Source organism: Mytilus californianus, unplaced genomic scaffold (genome assembly GCF_021869535.1).
Source record: "Mytilus californianus isolate M0D057914Y unplaced genomic scaffold, xbMytCali1.0.p SCAF_2, whole genome shotgun sequence".
In the NCBI taxonomy this organism is placed as follows: domain Eukaryota; kingdom Metazoa; phylum Mollusca; class Bivalvia; order Mytilida; family Mytilidae; genus Mytilus; species Mytilus californianus.
The window spans coordinates 71,575,074-71,599,238 of NW_026262668.1; the positions used below are offsets into that span (position 1 = coordinate 71,575,074).

The 24,165-nt window shown below is 31.9% G+C and overlaps 3 protein-coding genes across 3 annotated transcripts; 2 read left to right on the top strand and 1 right to left on the bottom strand.

Annotated features, from left to right (window-relative positions):
• Positions 1-1,034: 1,034 nt before the first annotated feature.
• On the bottom strand, positions 1,035-8,494 carry LOC127727668 (uncharacterized). Its single transcript, XM_052234785.1, has 9 exons — positions 8,363-8,494; positions 7,189-7,369; positions 5,826-5,926; positions 4,996-5,121; positions 3,355-3,537; positions 2,456-2,577; positions 1,853-1,976; positions 1,518-1,526; positions 1,035-1,048 (listed from the first exon to the last, which is right to left on the bottom strand). The coding sequence occupies exons 1-9, from the start codon at positions 8,421-8,423 to the stop codon at positions 1,035-1,037; spliced, it is 921 nt and encodes a 306-aa protein (XP_052090745.1). The 5' UTR covers positions 8,424-8,494.
• Positions 8,495-9,595: 1,101 nt separating this feature from the next.
• On the top strand, positions 9,596-16,315 carry LOC127728124 (uncharacterized). Its single transcript, XM_052235363.1, has 7 exons — positions 9,596-9,805; positions 10,464-10,635; positions 11,179-11,291; positions 11,572-11,697; positions 12,388-12,570; positions 14,289-14,413; positions 15,572-16,315. The coding sequence occupies exons 1-7, from the start codon at positions 9,748-9,750 to the stop codon at positions 15,716-15,718; spliced, it is 924 nt and encodes a 307-aa protein (XP_052091323.1). The 5' UTR covers positions 9,596-9,747; the 3' UTR covers positions 15,719-16,315.
• A 3,359-nt stretch (positions 16,316-19,674) lies between these two features.
• LOC127728130 (uncharacterized) lies at positions 19,675-21,999 on the top strand. Its single transcript, XM_052235371.1, has 2 exons — positions 19,675-20,189; positions 21,036-21,999. Exons 1-2 carry the CDS (start codon positions 20,105-20,107, stop codon positions 21,839-21,841), a joined length of 891 nt encoding a protein of 296 aa, XP_052091331.1. The 5' UTR covers positions 19,675-20,104; the 3' UTR covers positions 21,842-21,999.
• The last annotated feature ends 2,166 nt before the right edge of the window (positions 22,000-24,165 follow it).

The window sequence follows — 24,165 nt, forward strand, 5'->3', positions numbered from 1 at the left end:
ACCCCGGTTTTTGGTGGGGATCGTGTTGCTGAAGTCTTTCATTTTCTTTGTTGTGTTTTGTGTACTGTTGTTTGTGTTTTGGTCTTTTTCTTTTTTTTTTTGCCATGGCGTTGTCAGTTTATTTTCGACTTATGAGTTTTAATTTGGTATCTTTCGCCTCTCTTGGTCAAAGTGTGTCTCGTAAATGTTACATAACAAATCTGACATGATATATTGAGTTAGTTATCCTCTTCCCAGATAACATGTATCGTATAATTAGAAATGGCGGTTATGCTAATTGTCCGTCGGGTAATTGAAAACAATCATCAAAATTGAAACAACGGTTGGCCAACGCCAAATTCTGTTCAAATTTACGAAACAGTTTCGGATTATTTTCGGCAGGAAAGTAAACAACGTACGCCAGTTACAAAGTGATTTTACTGATCCAAGGTCCAAACTTTACTATATCTTAAATTGAATACATTGATGGTAAATGAAAGTGTAAAAAGAGGATCATCCAAGACCATGCAAGAAAAAAATCAGGCCTTTAGCTTTCTCGTTTGAATTGTTTAACATCTGTCATTTCGGGCCCTTTTATAACTTGCTGTGTGATATAGGTTTTTTTTATTGTTGAAGGTCGTACGGTGACATATAGTTGCTAACTTCGACGTCATTTGGTCTCTGGTGGAGAGTTGTCTCATTGCCAATCATATCAAATCTACTTATTTTTATAAAGACAAAACATAATAGAATGTAATACTAAAACTTTAAAATTAGGGCGCACATACTCATAAGAAGACACACTTTCATATTTATAGGATGCAATAAATAGCAAACAGTGTGTTTTAAGTTTTATCCCCCATCAGTACCTAAAACAATTTATCTCCATTGATGGAACTAAAAATAAATTGGCCTTCCAATGTAACTATATTCTACGTTTTTGTCGATTTAATGTACTTTCTATACAAATGTTCACTTGTTTCTTTTAAAGAATTTATTCAGTTATATTTCAGAAAATAAAAAGAGATAAACACATTATTTTTTTCTGTTTAAGTTTAATTTATCGAAGCTGTATACAAAATTTAACAAAAGTCTGTGACATGATCCATTTACTGTAGTATTGAGAGCGGGTTTTTTTTATACTAGTTTTTATAAACGTTCATCTAGATGACCGAGGGCAAAAGAGGTATGTGCTAAAGAAACAAGTTTTACCGAATCACATGTCCATAAGCCTTTTTTAAGTCAGAAACCTCGTGTGATTTTGTTTTGGCAACACTTTTGTGTTGGTAGCCTTTGCGTATCTATGATGGTCTATGTTAAGTTAAATCTCTGAATTAAACAAAAATTGGTGCATTCCACCAAAATCTAAAAAACGCTTGATAATTTAGTTTTTTGTGGAATTCTTGTTCCGGTTTTTTTTTCTATTTATTATTGTTTGCTGTTATGAATGTTTTTTATTATTTATTGTTTTGGTGTAGATCTCTTAAGATTTTATTTCTGAAATGCTTCCCAAGAAACTTAATTTTATCTATACATACCACATGTACCTGGAATATGAATAAATATGAATTATTATGCTTAAATACATAACATTCTATAATTTTTTTTAACACATGGCATTCTGAATGGGTAATAATAAAACATTGGAACCACTGTGACTTTTACATGCAGTACCTTGTCTCTTTTATATTTTTATTTTATAAATTTATAAATGCATTTTTCCCCTAGTCATTTTAAAAATGTTAAGATTCATATTGACAGACACATTTTCAGTAACGGATTATGGTTGTGTTATACACGATCATACCTAAATAACGATTTCTATATTATATAAAAATATTTATATTGCACATTTAAAATCATATAATCATACCATTGGGGGTTAGTGTAATCAGTCCTCCAGAAGAAGTTGGTCTTGTGTTGTATTCCTGATTAGCAACACACTGGCCCGGTGTATATGTCACCTGAATATCTCCTGATGCTGCATTTTGGACTGCCTAAGAATAAAATCAACAAGTTCACCTTAATTTTCAAAAGCTGTTGAGAATTTTGTTTATCGTCAAAAATGTCTAAGACTCGGATGACTATCAGTGATATCATAGAATTAGTTTTTCCATCTGAATCATCAGAGACTGAATATAAAATTCATTGTTCTTATACCGAATGAACATAAAAAATAAATTTATGAGTTTTGATTTATTTTTCGATATAAACCAATAACATTATTTTTTGTAATAAAATTATTACCAAGCATTCAAGATTTTCTTAAAATGGAGAATTCATTTTTAAGTTTTTAAGTTAACATTATTGTAAGAAAGTTTGTGCTGTTAACGGTTATCGTTGTATTTTTGTCTTATCTATCTAGTTAAATATCTTTCCCTCCTTTTTATTCCATTTTCTGCTGCCCTTTAAAATGTGTTAACCCAATATCACATGATTTGTACCCTAGCTCTGCTGTGGCTATTGCTAAGCTTACCGCACAAGTGAATCTGAATGTAGTCAGTTGATTAACTGTATCGTCGAAATTATACAAAGACGTATAGTATGTCCCAGATGAATCATCGACGATAGAAGCAACACAACCAAGTCTTCCAAATACTGCATTAAGATAAGAAGATTTATTATTAAAACACGATTTAAATATGCTATATCTCGTCGCATACTTGAAATATTGTGTACCGCTTTCTTTTGTTGATTAAAATAATGTATTTGGTTGTCTCTATTTTTTTCTTTTTAACATTTCATGTACCTTCGACCTTTTATAGCTTGTCCAATGGTATGTGTCATTGTCAAAGGCAATTATATGACGAGTAAATGTGTATATATTGAATTTGTCTTGACATCTAGATGGTCTTTTTGCCATCAAGGTAAGCATTATCTTTTTCTTATTGGTTAATGTATCCTTATTTTTATCACACAAAAGAACAGATCAATACAATTCTGGATCCCTTCAAAATCGTTCCAAAGCCCACAACAGCTGGACATTTATAAACCTTAATTGTGCTTCAATGGACACTCATTCATAGCACATGTAACAGAAAACGGTTAAATTGGCATCACCGTAAATATCCATCCTTCATTGTGAGCAATAAAAACTAAATGATTCTTGGCAAAAATGTTTCTATTTGTCTTATTACATTTAATAAGTATATATACTAGTATCAACAGAAAAGCACCAGAGAATCCAAGTTTTGTCAAATCGAAAAATGTGTAGCTAATATATGTATGCAAGCGACTGACATAACGCGAGGTTAACTTTTAAGTTTGACAAAGTCAACACTAGCCTCTGGATTGATTTTTCTTGGGTTGCTGCCTCATCGACGTTTACCCCACATCTCATTTTATTTATATCTATATCACGATTTTACTACATACACGTATAAGCTATGGTAGTGGCACATTTGTCGTAGTAAAAGTTCAACTCTTGTCTGCTAGGACAAACTGAGACAAATCCGTTGTCCGGCGAAGAACATTTATCTGTTCCATCATTGTTGAAAACGTAGGTAAAATTTCTGTAAAGAGGATCTGGGCAATCAGCTAAAGCACTTTCCTCTGAACCTTTGAATACAAAATAAAAAGATGTTTTAATGTCAATTTAATGAAACTTTTATGGGGAAATTACTGCACAAAGGTGTTGCAAATGAATTTTTTAATTTTATCATTTTTAATCCTTTTATTAAAATATTTCAGATGAACCATTTATATCTATTTATCAATGTTTGGATGACTGTTTGATGTCCTGTTCGTCCATGTTTCTATTCATCGAATTTGATGTGTAGGTATGACTAAAATGAACATATTTGCAAGCAAAACAAAAACCAGTTTAGAACACTCAATCGCACACGAAAAGAAACAAAAATGACTCAACATTCTTATGAGTTTTGTAAGATTTCTTCCATAGAAAGAGCAAATAATCACGACAAAAACCATTCCCTAATTTACTACTTTTGATGAATGTTTTAGTGGAAAATTTTGACTGGAACTGATAAAGATAAAAAAGTATATTATATAACAGTCAACTGATTAGCTACAATGAAAAGTTGTTTAATGTAGAATAGATGAATTACATTCGCTGTAACATCCAATATTTCATATATGTAACATTATAAGATTTACACAGCTAGATATTCAAAAAGGCTTCTAACGAATGAAATGACCGGTCAAACAGTTAGATATGCATGTATATCAAAGGAAATTTTAACAAGAAAAGAGCTGTCAAAACCGTGTTTTCTGTATTTTGAAGGCGCTTTCAAACTTGTTTGACCTGCCACTTTCTGTGCCGAAAATTGAAAATTGTCAAAATTGAACTTAACCTCCATTTTGTCATCAGTAACAACAGATCAAAGTTTGATAATATTGGTGGAACGGTTCTTTAGTAATTATACGGAAACGACATAGAGTGCCGTTCTCAAAACTACCAACGACCATATCTCCTGAATGGTAAAAGGATGACGACGGATATGTTCCAGTTGTCGTAACTACAATCCCGTCCCCTTTTCCAGAATGTGACCAACCGAATTAGACTTATCACCGGGTTTGTACTTACATGAGCAACACGACGGTGGAATAGGATCTGTTAAAGCTTTCGGAGCACCTGAGATCATCCCCAGTTTTGGTGGGGTTCGTGTTGCTCATTCTTTAGTTTTCTGTGTTATGTTTTGTGTTCTGGTGTTTGTCTGTTTGTCTTTTTTTCTTTTTTAGCCATGGCGATGTCAGTTTATTTTCGAATTATGTGTTTGAATGTCCCTTTGGTATCTTTCGCCTCTCTTCTAAGGTTCTCAAATAATGTAATAAGATTAAACATAATTATTATTGCTTTAAGTTTAAAAAATCAAATACTCAAACTGTATATTCAAAAATATTGGTTTTTACGCAATAAAAAATCAAGTAAAAACAAACAATCCATTGATTATAAATATGAATGACTGTTAAACCCCAATCAACTGAAAAGTAGACAAAAATATAATTTTCACCAAAGCCTGATTAATTTTTGGGATAATAAAAGAATTATTTTACCTGTCCTGACCATGCTTATGAATTCTGCCTTTGATGGTGTTTCTGTGCAAATTTCTGTTGCATTTCCCGTTGCATTTAAAACTCCAAATATATGTATTCGCTCATTACCTATAAATATATTTTTTGCTGCAATGGAAAAAAAAAGAACTACAACAACAGCATTATAGAAGTTCATATGACAAAACAAAATTAATACATATTTTTCATATAGTATCATAATAAATACTGGTTATTTTTTTCTTAGTAATGATAGGCAAACGCTTATTGTTCTTTCTTTTTTTCCTTATTTGAACCTGATTCTGTCAATGTCTCTTTGATTAATAAATGTTAGTATTTCTAAACCAGTCTTGTGGGACTGATTGGTAATTGAAAACATTAATAATAAATCTTTTACACCTACTAAACGACTATTATATTGAAACATTGAATAATTAATGAGTGATCGTTTTGGTTTTTTTAATATTTATTTTGACATATAAGGTTCTAACGAAAATCGTTATTCATCTTCCTCAGATTTTAATCAGGTATAATCCATGAAAAAGAAATGAAGTAAAAAGTAAAATAACAAAAATACCGACCACCAAGGAAAATTCAAAACGGAAAGTCCCTTAACAAATGGTAAATTCAAAAGCTCAAACACATCAAACGAATGGAAAACAACTGTCATATTCTGGACTTGGTACAGGCATTTCCTTATGTAGAAAATGGTGGATTAAACCTGATTTTATAGCTAGCTAAAATTAAAGCAAAAATATTTTCAAATTTGCACTTACAAATAAATCCAAGACTGAATAGACAAATAGTAGTTTTTGTTAATGTTTTGTACTTACGAGAATTCATATAGAAGTAATAGCTATTGTTATTGACTGCTGTTGCCTCCATGCAGATAAAAGCAACGGAATCAGCTTTATATAATACAAATATTTCAGACCTGTAAAATATTTTTAAATTTAAAGTTTTCTTTACAATTGTGTTAGTTATTGGTAAGAACATTTCTTTTTTTTTTATTATTATATTTAGTTGAAATTCTAATTTATGCAGACTTGAATTTCCACATTTTGCAAACCGCTGGAAAGAAATAGACCAATAGATAAACTAAAATCTACAAAACATGAAGCAGACATCAACATATTAATGAAAGCAAATCCCACTAAAATCAAGAGCCAACTTAGGTGTTCCGGTCATAAACCAAGGAAAGAGAATGGGATTTTGACTTCAATAAATGGAAAATATTCAAGGTAACAGGCATTTTAACTTTTCTTTTTAAATCACCTCTTGAATTACGAAGGTAATAAAACTATGTTACAGTTTGATACAGGACAATTCAAATAACGCGATGATGAAAGTCTAATAATGTGTGATTGTTTGCATTTATATACACAATAAGATTTGATAGACGGAAATAAAGATAGCTCTTTACATGATGGAACGACACACAAGGGGTTTCAAATGCTGAACTGACAAATTGTGAGGTTTGTGCGCACGTAAAACTGATTTTAATCCCACAACATTTGCGAAGTTCATTGATAATTGTCCTGTTATCCTTTTTATGTGTTAATCAACTTCTTACTGTACGAAATGACGCGTAACAACAAAATGTGCCGCGCAAAGAATGTTTTTACCAAAAGAGAAATAGGTTGAAGAACTCGACAGAACAAGATAAAGTCTCGTTTTTCAATTTCAATAATGGACATGATCTGTTTGAATACACCGAATTCCAATGGGGATTATTAAGTTTAACATTCGATGTCATTCCAGTACTCTTTCCCTATCAAGGCGTAACTGAATAAAACATCCAAACAAAAGCACACAAATGGTCAAACGTCTACGTGAAGGGTAAAAAACACATAAGCTTTAGCATAATCCGACTCAGGTCAAGTATGAACGAAATTCATCTAATTAAAGAAAATACATTAACAGTTACGCTACTAATCAACCAATAAAAGTACAGGATATTTATACAAGATATAATTATGACTTAAAAAACTCGCAAAAGGGTCGTTCACTATTTATTTACATACAATTCAAATACGAAGCAATATCCAATTTTGATTTGTAATAAAACTATTAATAATTAGGGAAATAATGCTGAAATGATATATCTAAGGTAAAGTATTACTTTAACTTTACACACAAACAGTCAGATTATAAAGTTTGAAAATGAACTGATATCAAATAAAAGTATATAAATACCTTAAAATAACATATGGCCCTGTAGAATTATCATGACATGTCCAGTCGGATGAAGTCTTTCCGTTTATATTGAATGCATGACTTCCTAAAGTTAATACACTACTAGTGACGGTTATTTGCTCGTAGTCGTTACTCGTCCATGATCCAACTAAGCTACTGTCAAACGTGCAATCAGCACTTACTAGAAGATAAACAGTATCTTAAGTATATTAAGATGCGGAATAGAGCATAAATAGGATTATAAACGGTCCACAAACAATTGAAGATTGGGCAACAGATAACCCACCAAAGCCATGGGGATATTAGATGTCGTTTAAGGGTACACAGTTCCTGCTCCAATAGTGTCTGCCGACGTGTTGCGCATGACAATGTACACAATAAAATTAACTGGAAAAGTGTTGTTAAAATTATTGTATAATTTTACTTAGACTAAGAGTTTTATTACCTGCTCAAAATAAATTAAAGGTTATTTTATGTGGTTGATTATATGGTCAGGTTCTTATACAATATGTTGTATGTATTTGGCTCTCCAATCTTTTAACATTGTAAATCAATCAAATGTACTCCAAATGGCAAGACCTATACACAAAAATGATTTAAACAACTAAAAGAGCACACTTTAATGGAACAAATGCGATCATTTATAATTGCCATATTTACTTTAGGCAAGTTTTGTTGTTACAACCCATACGAGATACCGCCATATCAGTTGCTTTGCAAATCAGGAAACATTTTGGAACAATACAGTCTATACAAATACCACACATTTTATCGATTTATTTGGAAATCCAGGTTCGATCCGCAACAAAGCAACAGAAAAAAAATCAGACCATTACTGTATTAATGAAAAAGAAGATTTCTGTAAACAAAAAAAATACAGCTCAAGAAGATTTTATCATTTTCGCTTGTCCAAGACGGGAGTAGACACAAAGTCGGAAAAACTTCTATATAGTCTAATAGTTCCAATCTTATTGATTAAAACATGTCTCTTCTTTTCTCGTAAGAATTGAACTTACAATGCCCCGTAAAATGAGTTAATCTATAGTTTGTAATCAATAATTTTTTTTCCACAAAATATGAGTATTTGTCCATTGTGAGTAGGTGGAATGATCAAATCCAACGAGTTATATTGTATGGAATAACAATTAAAGCTTACCTACTGGTTTATACTTACCAGACTGAATGTGAAGAACAAACAAGAGTTCTGATAATAAAATACATCCTTTCTTATCCATGTTTTAATGTTTATAATGCCCTTTCCACCATTAATATATAGAAGTTAGTATTACAATAAAACCCATTGAATAATTTGGACTATTTGTTTAAAACAAATGAAAAGGAACATTAGTGATATTTTACGATTTCATGGGGTCACGGGTAAGGTAAGACTAACGTTAAATGCTTTGACTTCGTAGATGTTAATCGAATAAATAAAGCTTTCAATGGTTTCCATACAGTTTGTCCCATAACTTTCCCTTGTTTGTCTCATGGTATTCATTTATATTCTCTCTTAGTATTATTTTTTTTCTAATTTTAGTAACAATGAGTGTGCTCTTAACTAGAATAACATTCATAGGGGAACTAGTTCGACTACTGAAAATATTTATATTCTCATTCTGATTATTTCACTTTGTATCTGTTATGGTTATTTATTTCTATTTATTTCTTTTTACGTCCGGTTTGGCTTTCTAATTTACTTATTTAATTCAACCAACTTAAAATGTATCTATTTACTAAGTGATTTGAAACCTACAAGCCGTAAGTTAGGTTCTTTTTTTAAAGAAAGCGATAAATGGAAGGCATGAGTCTGGTGCACCTAAGCCCTAGAAGCTGAAAGTTATTTGTACAAACACCTGGTGGAAAAGTTGCAATTGTGTACTTAACAGTAAGCACTCATCTAAAAAATGAATAAATTCATACTTTTTTACTTTTTGAAGTGCAGTGAAAGTTTTTAATGTTTTAAATAATAAAATTATGTCTTTTTTGGGTTTGATTGTGTTGTTAGATGCTGTCTCATTGATGAATATTTCAGATCTATCTTCACCTCAATACAGAATAGTTTGATGTGAATGTATAAATGCAGTGTCAACAAATTAAAAAACGCAAGTCATTTAAATTTGTTTACAAATCATTTCAAAATATTCCTTTGAAATAAGTCTACATTTTTGTAAAATATTTTCGATGTTTCTATTAACATATACATTCTATTGGTCTGTTTAACAACCTCTCTTTTATAATATTTATATTTAAATACATGGTGTTTTAAAAATGAAATGATTTTTACGACTTCTAATTGTAGGTAATTAATCTGGTTGTTAATATCAACACATAGATAATAAACATGAACAAAGGTAAAATAACACATGCAATATTGAGTTACAAATTTAAAATCTTGTCTATTGTTTAAACAGTAAAACATGCGAAAAATAATCTAAAATTGTTAATTTCAATGGCATGTTTTTGCCATAGGTTTAAATAACCATCCTTTTGTAAAATATCAAAATGAAGAAAAAATGTTACATGTTATTTTAATCTTTGGAGTATTTCTGATGGATCAAGATGTTGGTACATGACGTAAAACTGCTTTATGGCCTGTTCCTATTAATTCGTCAAAGTTGTAAGTATTTGTGTGTGTGTGTGTGTGTGTGTGTGTAGTTTCATAATAAATATGAGCCGTTTCACATACTTCGTTTGCCGATACAACTCATATTTATGTCGCATCAAATCAAATAATCACAAGATTGACACATCAACATATTGATGGCACCAGAAAAACTATAACTTCTTAAGCAACATCAGTGATACAGACAAAAAGCTCCCTTAACAACTAAAAAAACAATGAAAGTTATGGTTCCTGTTATAGTTGCACAGTATTCAAGAATAATAAATATTCAAAAATAAGAAGATGTTGATTGATTTCCAATTAGACAACTACCCACCAGAGACCAAAATAAGCAACTATAGGTCACCAAAAGGCCTTCAACAATGAGCAAAACTCATACCATACGGTATAATCAGCTAAAAAAGACTCAACATAAAAAAAGTGAAACAACCAAAAGATAACCGAAAAAACAAATATGACAGACCGCAACAAACAACAATACCCATGCAACTATTTCTATACAAAAATCTGCTTTAATATTTATTTGAAAAATCTTTTCCATGTTTTCCTCTCATTAAATTTCCGAGTTCAGATGAACCATTATCAAACATTTCATTTGAAGTATCTCGCTCGGCGGAAGACACCTTACTTTACCTTTTCATGGTTTTTTAAGGTGGGCTATGTACTTATCCAAGTGACTTACGAGGAACATGGTACGACAGTGTTTATGGGACTATCGGCTTTACAGATTCTTCTATGAACATGCAGACGAAAGCATTCGTTACGGGTTTCACCAATACAAACTTTACTTGTCAAATAAATAATGGAGATCTGTATGTATCAAAGTAAGTAAAATAGATAAAACAGTACATGTATGAAAAGTAATATTCATTTTGTAGTTCTTTTATAATTGTTATTGATCTATTATTTTTTATTGTTGTTGCGTATCAAAAAACTCCTTTTCAAACAGAACATAAAAAGCGAGAGAAAAATTAAAACTAACTATATGTATTATAATTTTTTATACATATAGGTAACACAGTTTTGAATAATCCAAAAAACTGTATTTTTATCATTAAGTATTGAGTCAGTATAAACATCTGGCATACAAAGTTATAAGCCTGGTATCTTTGATGAGGTTTTAATAAGTGCTATTACCTTTATGGGATATTTTGTACGACTTTATTTTTTTTTTTTTTTGTTACAAATGAATTTTATTTTGAAGAGTATGACCATTTCATTGGTGCATCTAACCAAACACAAAAACCCTTCAAAAGATATATAGACATCAAAACACGGTCTTCAACAATACAATGAATGTATATTGTTTGTCTATAAATAAAAGAGATATATATCCTATAAATGCTTCTTTGTTTGAATTTTTTCAGAAGTGTTGAGGCTGTCACGCTAGGTATTCTGGGTGGTTTTACTGTTAATGTATGGATATGTTTTGAAATAAAATCATTAACGACTTCATCATTCTATTATTACCTCAGATCAAGTAAGTGTTTTTTTTCTCCAATTGATATAAGAATAAAGTTCGTTTTTTGTCACCGTTTTAGGCATTATCTGTTTTAATGCTCTGCAACTCATTTGATTAGGCCTTCTTAATGTTTTGATTCGAGTGCCACTAATGTGTCTTACGTAGACTAAACGTAAACTTATCTCGCGTACCAATTATAAATCTGCTATCTATGTATTTTCCGTGTATATTTTTTTAAGTTGAAAAGACATGCTCGTTAACAGTACATATAGATTAAGTCTTTGACAATATATTTCAGAGGATCAAGACAATTTGAATTTTGGCGATGTAGTCCCCGTTGCAACAACGGTTTCGACTGTAACAGAAGCAGATGTATGTAATACGTCGCCAGGAGTCGGTGAATTCCATATGATAGTAAATCCTGGTGAGTTGTTTAGATTGACTGATATAAAACATGAGTTATTTAGATTGACTGATATAAAACATTTTCAAGCCTTTTCAATTTCATAAAATTGCATATGCGTCGCGGTAACCGAGGTCAAATATTTTCAATTGCATTGAAAATATGAATAAAATACTATTTTGAACGGTCATTACACCAAATCAGTATATTTCTATGTTTTCGGGATTATTTCGACCGAAACCCCGGCTAGGCACGCCATTTCTCTTTACTAGATATTCACACAAAAAAAAACAAAAAAAAAAAAACCAAGAGACTCGTTCTAAATCTTATGTTCTACTGATCTCCTTAAAAATTAAAACAACACGTTCGAAAACGATTTTCTGTGTTTACCTTCATAAAAAACGTTCACGTCCAAAAATTTGAAAGCCAATGATGTATAGCTACCCAAACACGTGAAGAGCTATATGATCAAGAGGGACATTAAGAATAATAAAATCCATCTAACTTTATCATTAAGCTGTGATTAATATTTGATTACTTTGTATAAATGACAAAGAAAACCAGAAAAGCAGACTGCTACAGTAATAGTTTATAGGAACTCCAAACAAGTCATATAAAACAATCTGGTTTAAGTACATGATTATTGTAAGCCTAAAATGGTACAAATGTCTGCGTTTTCTTGTAACACTATTCAATTAATATATTATACAGCTTCGTCAAAAGAAGGATTAAGTGCTGTTCCTGTACCTTTGCTTGGTGATTTTACCTATTCCATGAACTTTGGAACCGATTCATCGCAATGTGGAGCATCTGCTTTCTGGGAAAGTTGTTCTAATACAACTATTATCACTCTAAATAATACTGCCTGTGGAAGTCAGTTCGTTGGATATTCAGGTAAATGTATATAGTAGATATATATGTTTCGTACTAATATTCAATAATGTTTAAATGGGTTTTAAACATTAAAAAAACGGTCAGTTTTCAATGAAAACAATGTCTTACAGGAGCAACACGACGGGTGCCACATGTGGAGCAGGATCTACTTATCCTTCAGGAGCACCTAAGATCACCCCCAGTGTTTGGTGGGGTTCGTGTTGCTCAGTCTTTATTTTTCTATGTTTTGTGTATTGTTGTTTGTCTATTTGTCTTTTTCTTTTTTAGCCATGACGTTGTCAGTTTATTTTCGACATATGAGTTTGGATGTCCCTTTGGTATCTTTCGCCTCTCTTTTACAATGAAGAATGTCTCCAGTGCACTGATGGAATATCTTCCTTTTTGTCTTTTCAGATTGACGAGGTTGCGCATAAGGAATTTGTAAATTCGTTTTTCAACTGAAACATTTTAAACACTCACATTTGTGGTAACCAAAGATAGTTCCGTCCTATTTTCCTCCTATAACATAAGTTATTGGAGAGTATGGCCTGACCCATCGAAAGTTTAATTTAGCATAAGAGACACGATAAATGTCACTTGTGCTTTCCATTCTCAGCATCTGATTTTTTTAGTGAGATTCGTGTTTCTCAGGCTATAATTTTGAATATTGATTTTATATATGTCTTTTTTAAGTATGGACATGGTATTGTCTGTTTTTCGTCCCGTGATAACTTCTTATTGTTTTGCACCAGATCATTTTTGTAAAGTACTTTTAGTTTTTTAGTTTAATTCACAATAATCCAAAGTATGATACATTTGAAATGCATCTTTGAAATATTTTTACAAAAGATAGATCATAGCAGCTAACAGACGGAATATGTAAAATACTTCAATTGGCCGTGATAAAAAAAAATAAAAACCGAACTTAACGCGTGAAGAATACGTGTATCTAAATAAAAAAACACATATTGTGATCAATTAGAGACAACAGTTGTTTACCGATGGATAAATCGCCTAAATACATTTAGAACATACAAATCAAGGGGAGGGGGTCAAAGGCTTAAGAAGTCGAATAAACTCCAAACGGAGCACGATCTGGTGGATTGACATGATAAGCGTCGTCTGATGTACAATGTACGTGCATACCTCGCCAGGCGAATCCAAACTCGATCGTCCCATGTCAGCACTGAATATATGATGCAAACGTATGAAAACGCCAGGATTTATTATATTGACCTTACAAATATAGCAAATCAACTGATTTTTAACAGGGATGTTCTTAAAAATGTAAACTCTATTTAGATAGTTTAAAAAATAAAGATACACAATTTTAGCAAATTCAGCGCTATCACGCAATGATTCAATTACGTATGAAATACATACAAGTATCACTATGAAATCTAAGTCACACATGTAAATTACCAATTTGGTAAAATTTGTTTCTTTTATTTAAGCAAAGTTTTTTCATTCTTTTTACTTGTATAATAGATAGTTTATAGGTGTGATGTCATTTCTTATGCAGTTTCTTGTTGAGCTTAAATCTTGTCTACTACTGACTATCATAAACACACATTATTAACCTGGACAAGCAACTATGCAAAAGCGCACAATTTCTTGGGTTTTTAGCGGAAACCTATTACCCTAAGTACCAAAACAAATGATAAAAAAAAACACAACATAAATTCAAATTCATCACACAGTTACATATAATAAATGAATTATTTATTATTACATTCCAGCTTCTGGATCATTAGGTTGTATCATATCAGTGCAAGATACAACAAGTACCAGTGTTTACTACGTAGGGGTTTACAACTTTGATTCTACGGTCAATGGAGCGTCAACAAAGCGATTTACGTGTTTCGTGAGTAAAACAGACATTCTTATGTTACATTCTGTTTTTGTTTATTTTGGCTATCATATTATTGCTTTACATGAAGTGAATCGAGGGTTAATACAGAATCGCTCGCATGTGCACCTACATATACGCATCTTCTGGTAAGACTTAAAACAGAGACTTTATGTTGTAATTGTGTTTATGTAGTCGCATGCCTAATAGAGATCATAAATTGGCCTATCAAAGATCGAGTATTCACAACCCCCTCCCTCCCACAAAAAAAACCGGCGCTAATTGCCGTCTTAAACTTGCAGTAAGGGAAAAGATTTTTGCTCCTTTTTGAAGACCTCACTGTGACTTTAAGATGAAGAACAGCAATAAAAGCGCTGTTCCTTTGCTTTTTGTGTTTTTTGCTGTGCACATACTGATTTTGTGTCATAAATAATTATATCCTCCTGACATTAAAGTCAGGATACTCCAGCTCGTTTCAAATTTTAACATACCAAAATGCTTTCCCAATCAATGATATACATATGATAACAGGAATTACTAAAATGTTAGACGTACAACAAACTACACCAACCACTAACAACCGACTCCACCAAGAAAATAGATGTACAAACAAAGACAAACATAAACAAATAACATATGGTCCTAACTTTGTACAGACACTAAATAATGTTAAACCAGTTGTGCATGCGTATCTATATAGACAATATGTTGTAAAAGAAAATACAAAATAGAAAACCTGAACAGTCCAGCTACCAACCGGATGAGTATAAACACTTATTTGCATATTTGAGCCTTGTTATTTACTTATAACTTCATTTACGCGTTGAAAATTGACTGATGGAAAATTAAGTCAAATTATGTGCCAGTTATAGTATATGTAGTTAAACTTTAATAGCTCATAAGGGTGCTCAATCAGTTCGGTATTTTTGTTATACTTTTTCCCTCGCTCCTCCAGTTCTATTAATATTACTTATTAGACCTTTAATTATTACTTGGTGTTCAATAATTGAATGGAGAATCATGGATTTTTAAAGAATTTTCCAAAGGTGAGCATTTGAACATTTTCGCTGACAATTCTGTAATGGAGAGAGCGATTGCCAACAATTATATTCGAAATGCGAACAGGATTCTTAATAATGTGAGGTCTTGAAATTCTTTTTATATTATTTTTAGACGGTGGAATATGATACAAATATTACAATGGTCAGTCAAAGTCCAAATAAATGTTCATCAGGTTCCAGTCCCACGGTTCTGCCTACAGATGGTGCTCTTCTTCAACTCACAACTGTCAGTAAGTTGGTAAAAATACAAGTATATTGATTTCAAAAGATTCAATATATTGTTTTTCCCTTAAGTTTCATTTTTAATTTTAACGCAGCATAAAATTAAATAAAAAAATGTCAAAAATTGTCATTTTTGAAATATGGTATGTTTGAAGAATGTATCATATTCAGAAAATCAAAGATGACTGTTTGATACGTTATGCCTCGTAACTTTTAGTCAGTATCACCAACGAATAGATAGGGTAAATATTGCTTTATGCATAGGTCGGAAGGATAAAATAAGGGAATATGAAAAGAAATTAAATTTAAAGGAAAAACTATTTGTTATTAACAGAACAAAAGAATAGACCTGAAAGGGACTTGGTTCAGCGAGTGTCAGTGATATAAACATTGATTTCTGCAACAATAGTTTGATTCAAAATTTTATATATTACGCTATTGTTTCTGTTACGATTGTTGGCTTACATTCCGCCGATATATTACATTTAGTATAATTGAATATCCAACTTTTCTTGGGCTCCTACTTTTGTTTTTACAGTTCGGGGTGTACTGTTTAATTTACTTGTACAGGAAAAACGAGAGTAGCAGTTGTACCCTTATATCATTCAAATATTGTTGTACTTAGTTATGATCTGATGAGTTATGTTTTTATTCTAATTAACAACATGTACATTACAATCATATTTACCCCCATCAAACAGATAAACGTGGTGTACAGTGATTGCTATTGTATTCTTGTTATTTTTTATTGGGTTTATGTAATTGACTTGGTTGTCTCTTTTTGAAATTTTAACATTTGGTTTTCTGGGGAAGCTTCATAGCTAAAATTACGATATCCATTATTGAAAGCCATTGTGTTAATGGTCACCTTTTTGGGTTTGATGGATAGTTGTCTCTGTTGTTATTGCACCGCATCTTTTATACATATAACACTCACATTGTAACATGAAGACCGGGAGATTGCCACTTGTTAAAAAATCATTTTTGTCGGCTAAACACTCCAGGGGTAAACAAAAACACTTGTCGGCTCTGAGTAAAATATTGTTTTCTAACCTGGCACGTTAAAGATACTGTTAGCATTTTATTATTGTACACATTAGGGCTAATGCTGATACAAAATTGATATGTGTTTGGCATAAATATGTAAACTACCGTACTCGACGTCAACATGCACCAATCTTATCGTGCTTTTTTAATAATACTAGTAAATGAAATGTTTCCTGGTAGCGAATAGGATGCTGAAGCATGTGATTTTGAATAAATAATTCAGTATCATTGTATAAAAAATAAGTTAATTTGAGGCAACTAAACGTTACAAAAACTACATAAGCGTCCTTACAAACATCTTTATATTGCTGTGTCTCCAATACACAAAACCTCTTTCCAAATTATTTTATCAGATTTCAAAGCCTAGTTTGAGAGTTACTATTAAGTTTTCTACCTAAAGTGAGGTTTGAATCAGATGCAGATACTAAAAGAATCAAAAGATATGTTAGAGTGCATACACTCTAAGTCCTTTTGCAAAAGTATATCATAATACATTTGACTTCTCTATCCTTTTCACTAATATTCCTCTTTCTAAACTTAAAGACAGATTGTTATAATTAGTTCAACTTTGTTTCATAAAATAGAATTTTCAATGTATATAAAAATATTTTATTTTAGGACGGAATAAGTCATACTTTGTGAAAAGCCACTTTCATTTTAAACAAAAATTCTTTGAAACTGACATTTACAAGATGTTTGATTTTTTTTGTAATGACGACACTCTGTACTTATGTATCCCGTCATACTTTGAACGACAAAATTATTTTATTTTATTAATATTACTTTTACTGTTAAGTCTGTTTTTTGTGATATCCATTTGACGTGACTCTGTACTTATGTATCCCGTCATACTTTGAACGACAAATTTATTTTATATCTACCTGTGTGACGTCAAACGCGCGATTCTACGCCAGATCTTAAAACCTTCCATCCTTTGTGGGTGGATTTTACATAGATAAATAAAATCGTATAATAAATAAGCAATATGAGGATGTTAAATTTGTTTTATGCATTTTTGTGCTACTTTGTTACATTTGTTTGTTTTATAGTGATTAAGATGATAACACAATGTTGACTGCTGTACCCCTATTTTTGACATTTTTACCTATTGTGTCTGTTATAAAACCAGGTTAAATCCACCATTTTCTACATAAGAAAATGCCTGTACCAAGTCAGGAATATGACAATTGTTATCTATTCGTTCGATGTGTTTGAGCTTTTGATTTTGCCATTTGATTAAGGATTTTCCTTTTTGAATTTTACTCGGAGTTTAGTATTTTTGTGATTTTACTTTTTGTTACGTTTTGAGGACCTGTTTTTCAACAGACAATCGGTGTTTCTGTAGGAACCAACTGTTCATATCTTCTTGCCGACTTGTTCTTTTAATTCATACGAGGTAGACTTTATACAGAACCTTCCCAGTGACATTTCAGCAGCGCCTGCATATGGAGAAAATATCTCCCAGTTGATACGATACTACAGAGCTTGTGTTTCCTTCATGATTTTCCTTGATTGCTGGTTACTGCTTACAATGAATCTATTGAATTAAAGATGCTTAGTGGTAAAGTTGATGCCATCCCATCGAAAGGTTTATAGACATCATCATGATTTAGTTAACAATTATGAAATATCCGTGTCACAGATGACCACTGATATGTTCTGATTGTCGTAGCTAAATCCCGTTCCTATTTCCAAGATTATAACATCACAAAATGAGACCTATCACAAAATGTGTACTTACCACGAGAAACACGACGATGCCACTAGAGGAGCAGGATCTGTTTACCCTTCCGGGCACCCGAGATTACCCAGATTTTGTTAATAGTTTTATTGTTTACTTTTTTTTTGTCATTGTTTTGTTGGTCTCTCTTCGACTTATGAGTTTTTATTGTCTCCTTGGTATCTTCCAACATGAACATATTTACATAGTAACCAGGGAGGATATTAGGACTTTACAAAAACAATTCGAAGGTATAGTTTTATAATGAAGTAATATTTGTAAAGGCAATATAAAAATCCTTATGGACTGTGATTCCTGTTTCTTTATATAATTAACACACAGAAATGCATAGCATTAATAGTAATTAATGAGTAGTAACACCATTATTGTGCTCCTATGTTTGATTTAACATTATTGCTGTCATAAACCATTACAATTTAAAACTTGCCATAAAGTAATTATCAAGAATATAATATGCACCAGACATGTCTTTTACTTGAAAGATTAGTAACGAACTTGAAATTGTGTGTATATTTTAGGCAAAAACAACGTATATACTATCATGCAGCTGGTGAATATATCTGGTTTTTGGTAATGCATGCTATTGAATGTGTTGAAAACATTTCGTTTCATTAATCATGTTAATTAATGTTTTTTTTAAATTTAATTATACACTATTTTCAGCATCCTGTGGTGAGTATCACCTTGTTTTAAATTCTTTGTACACCTGATTGATTACTTTACAGAAACAGCAATATATCAATCAACCGGTCCCAACTGGTCAATTCAATGAAATTTTCTCAAGAGTTATATTTTTGTCAATTAATTGCTATGTATTGAAATCAATGATACAGTAGTCGTTATCTTAAATACTCTCTAGTTCTATCGTACCAGTTCAAAATTCAACATTAGAATTTTCTTAATACCAGTATCATTGATCAAATTAAAATACTAGTTGAACTGACAACTTGATTGGTTAATATCTGATGGTGTATTAGATTTGTAAACAAAAACAAATGTGTTAAATAATGATCTGTCAAATTACTTTAGCTTTTACAAAAGTACCGAGTCAGTACTACAATATTGGCTAACCATTTGTTCTAGCTGATTATCTTTTATAAATATCTTGATATCAATGCTTGCTATGACTTTGGAGTTAATTTTGCACCGACCTTGGACTTAAACCCATTATTATTTGCTATTCTATGTTCTATATAATTGATAAAAAAACAAACTTTAGTCGGTGAAATTTTTTCATCGATATCTATGGAAATCTTCACTTTGTATGTGTATTACATATATCTTAATTGTCTACAAAATGTTAAATTATTCGCAAACTTAGGTTTTTCAGCCCCCAGGTATAGATTATCTTAGCTTTATTTGGCACAAATGTCTTGACTTTTCGGTTTTTAATGCTCTTTGTTTACTTCGTATTTGACTTGGACCTCCAACTGTTTTGATTCGAGCAGCACTGACGAGTCTTATGTAGACAATACGCGCGGATAGCGTACAAAATTATAAACATGGTATCTTTGACGAGATTCTTAAATTACAAATCAGCCGAACATCAGTTTAACATCTCTATTTTCAGCACCAGTATCCCCGCCAGATGATCCTCTGTCAATTGCAGAAATATTTGCAATAGTTTTCTCTCTTATGTTGGTCATATTTCTGGCTCTACTAATTGGTATATGCCTTTATAGAAGATATATTAAAAAGCACACAAAGAAAATCATTATAAGTAAGTATAGACAAATTTCCATGTTCTTGTCAAACAGCTGATTGTAAATTGCACTAACTATATTACACACAGCAGTGGTTTACTGATGTTCAAATCTCATAAATGCATTAAGTAGATACTAATCAAGGTAAAAAGAACAAAGACTTGGGGAATCCCTTGAACCCTAAAAGAAGCGAGACAGGGAAAGCGTCCCCTGTCATGCATGCATCTACCGCCATGTGAGTCTACTATAATATTTGATTTTTCAAAAAAAATCAACAGTAATAAACTTTCTATGTAATCAGCAAAAGCTATTAACCATATGCCACTAATTGTGATAAGTAATCAGTAGAAGTATGACGAAGATGACTACAGGAACTGTAACTGTCGGCATTATTTCATTAGTTTTCATGAGTAGAAAAGTACACAAGCTAATATGAAAAAAGATTAAGAAAAATTCTGAAGACAATACAAAATTAAGATAACAATATCTGAACACAGACAAATTTCTGAAGACCATACAAACCAAAGATAACAATATTTTAAATCAGAATTGGGTGCGATCTTGGATTCGATTCTCGTTTTATATCTATATTTGGTATTATATGTTATTAAAAAATTGAAAGCAATAAGACAAAACCAATAGTTTGTTATCATTTTGTGATAAATGCACTTGTTATAAACATTTTATCTTATTTAATATTTAGTCATGAATCTGATTTTTTGCCATCGAACAGATCTTTTTCATATATAAATATGATCTAAATCAAATACAAAAATGTTAAGAAAGTCTTCTCTTAGATTAAAGAGAGAGAATAAGTCCAAAAAATGTATTAATAGATGAATATTATTTTTTATTTTTTTTAGTTCCAAAAACCCTTCCTAGAGGAGCCCATACTGTATTTACTTTGTCAGACACCAATACCATGGTAAACAAGGAAATAATAACAGAGCCTAAACTTGTTGTGAAACCAATCAGAAATGGGCAACCACAGAGCATGGAACTTCAACAATGGAAACACAACGCCGAGTTTCAAGAACCAGAAGGACAGCTTAGATTAGTAACTAAACCTCAACCCCCTATAGCGACAATAGACACAATGAAAAGTCGAGTCGCAACACAGATGCGCGAAGATACTGAACGGAAACGCAACATGGCGCTCGTTATCGACAGAGTGAAAACTAACTTAGATAGAGAATTGCGTGTAATAGCAGTATTAAAAGCTAAGGATGCTGCGAATAAAGAGGCATATAGTAGAGAAGCAGCAGCCAGTAAAATGAGCCAGGCAGTATCAATTTTTCCACCTAAAAGTAGAATGGGTCAATATGTTCATGACCCTCAAGCAAAAAGTCGAACAATGAGCATGCGCAAAAATAAAATCACAAATGGGACAATTAAAACAGCAGTGCATGACAATAGTTTTAACAATTCTTTTAATTATGATCCTAGAACTTCAACACCATTATCGATTCAGAGACCTTCTAGTATTGATATGGTTATGTCTGAAGCAAATTTATCAGTTTTTTCAGTTGATTTGAAACACAGAGCTTCCAAGACCCCAAGACCTCAACCAGATATAACGGTGACTAAAAAAGTTAGGGATACAAAGAAATTCCCAACAATTAAAGAACTAAGTAATATGCCAGGAGAATTTCAAAACTTTGAACGGTGAACTGTATTTAACACATTAATAAGCAACAATAGTCATATAACAATTTACCTTGTGTTTTTATGCATTAGTTTATATTTTTCCGGTAAGAAATTGTATCTTTATTTATTATTGGCTATCATCATAAGCTTGTTTAAACTGAATTTAAACTGTATATGTTTTTTCGTGTGGATAGAAAATTCTCGTTTCCATCATATAAAAGCAACAAGTACAAGTTTGTGGGTAATTTTACGACATCAACAAATTAATCTCGAGCGAACCTGGTGAATGTTGTTGAAGAAACACGAGTCGTTCGAAATGACATTGCTATCATATGATATTATGAATTCTTTTGGATTGGTGTCGATGCTTGTGGACTGTTCGTTCTCGAAGTGACCATCCACCAATTAGGTATATGACTACAATGATTCATTTTTCATTTTATATAAGTTGGCTTTCAAAACTTTTGATCTCGAATGCATCTGATGAAAGTTGTACCAGGTGTAGAAGAGAGGTGGAAGATTCCAAAGGGATATTCAAACTCATAAGTCGAAGACACATTGACAACATAAAAAACGAAAAACAACAAAAAGACAATGAATATAGAATATGACAACAATATAAAAAACACAGCATAGATAACTAAAGACTGAGCGACGCGAACGCCGCCAATACCCGGGGTGATCCCATGTGCTAAATAAAGGCAACAGTAGTATACCGCTGTTCGAAATTCATAAATCGATTGAGAAAAAACAAATCCGGGTTACAAACTTAAACTGAGGGAAACACATCAAATATAAGAGGAGAACTACGACACAACAGAAACACAACATTGAAATGTAACACACACAGAAACGAACTATAATATAACAATGGCCATTTTCCTGACTTGGTACAGGACATTTTAAGAAAAAAATGGTGGGTTGAACCTGGTTTTGTGGCTAGCCAAACCTCCCGCTTTTATGGCAATGTTAAATATAATATCACAATGACAACATTACATGACAGGACTACAATACAAATAAATGGGAGAACATACACAAGTGTATAGGACAGAGAAACATACGAATAATAGCTAATAAAAGGTACCAGGTTTAAAATTTAATACACAAGACGCGCGTTTCGTCCACACAAGACTAACCAGTGACGCTCAGATCAAAAAAGTTCGAAAGCCAAAACAAGTACAAAGTTGAAGAGCATTGAGGACCAAAAGTTCCAAAAGTTGTGCCAAATACGGCTAAGGTTATATGTCTGGGATAAGAAAATCTTTAGTATTTAGAATAATTCATACTTTTGCAAACAGTAAATTTATAAAAATGACTATATAATAGATATACATGATAACACCGAAGTGGTGACTAACTACAGAATAAAAACGGATACATAAAACAACATAAAACAGCACATAAAAATTCACAGCCGAGTTAGCCAAAGAAATCAACGCAAAAAAAGATGACGTCACATTTGAATTTCTGAAATTTCCCTAAAATAGAATAGAATTAGGATGGAATTCAAGATTTGGTTTATGATACTCATATAACATGGAAGGGTAAGCTAAGGAAGGGTAAGCAGATCCTGTTCCACATGTGAACCCGTCGTGTTGCTCATGGAAGTACAAAGTCGGTGATCAGTCTCATTCGGGGATGTCACATTCGAGGAATCGATGACTGAATTGTGGTTGCGACTTTTAAACATATCCGTCGTCATCTGTGAATGAAAATAACACTTTCGTACGTCCGAAGTAGATCTTTTCTGTATTTACCTTCATCGGGAACGTTCAACCCCAAAGTTTGAAAGCCAATGGTGTATAAGACCTAAACGCTATATCACCAAAAGGGACCAAAAAATAGCCAAATCCATCTAAGGTCAACTTTGCAGATATTCCATAACGGTCCACCAACTCGTGAGGGCGTCCATAAAATTTTCAAATTAAGAGGAGACTATTTCAACACTTGAAACCCTTAGTTTAATAAGTTTCTTGTTAGCAACAATCTCTATGAAGGAAATTATGATAGGAAACCCCAACTCTTGCTTATTGTATCAATTGGGAGATACATGCATATACCTCAATTGCAGGCGCTGCTGGAATGTTGCTACATAGAGATGGAAAGATCACAATATGGAAGCTGAAATCTTCTCTTTTGTCGTAAAGTTTTGTTCTCAACCGACCCTCCATGTCAATGTCTAGATGCAAGTCAATATATGAGGCAGACTTAACTGTATCTTTTGTATCTTATTTATCAAGTTAGATTGATAGATGCATTCAATATAGACGCCAAACTTTGAATTATTTAGTGAAAGAACATCATTTATATAGCGAAACGTGAAGTTAAAGGATAACGTTAGCT

Coding starts and splice junctions, on each gene's coding strand:
- LOC127727668 (XM_052234785.1), bottom strand. CDS start 8,423: ATGGATAAGAAAGGATGTATTTTATTATCAGAACTCTTGTTTGTTCTT. Junction 7,370..8,362: donor TGTTCTTCACATTCAGTCTG/GTAAGTATAAAC, acceptor TTTATCTTCTAG/TAAGTGCTGATTGCACGTTT. Junction 1,977..2,455: donor CATTCAGATTCACTTGTGCG/GTAAGCTTAGCA, acceptor TTTTATTCTTAG/GCAGTCCAAAATGCAGCATC.
- LOC127728124 (XM_052235363.1), top strand. CDS start 9,748: ATGTTGGTACATGACGTAAAACTGCTTTATGGCCTGTTCCTATTAATT. Junction 11,698..12,387: donor CCATATGATAGTAAATCCTG/GTGAGTTGTTTA, acceptor TATATTATACAG/CTTCGTCAAAAGAAGGATTA. Junction 12,571..14,288: donor TCAGTTCGTTGGATATTCAG/GTAAATGTATAT, acceptor ATTACATTCCAG/CTTCTGGATCATTAGGTTGT.
- LOC127728130 (XM_052235371.1), top strand. CDS start 20,105: ATGTTGGTCATATTTCTGGCTCTACTAATTGGTATATGCCTTTATAGA. Junction 20,190..21,035: donor CACAAAGAAAATCATTATAA/GTAAGTATAGAC, acceptor TATTTTTTTTAG/TTCCAAAAACCCTTCCTAGA.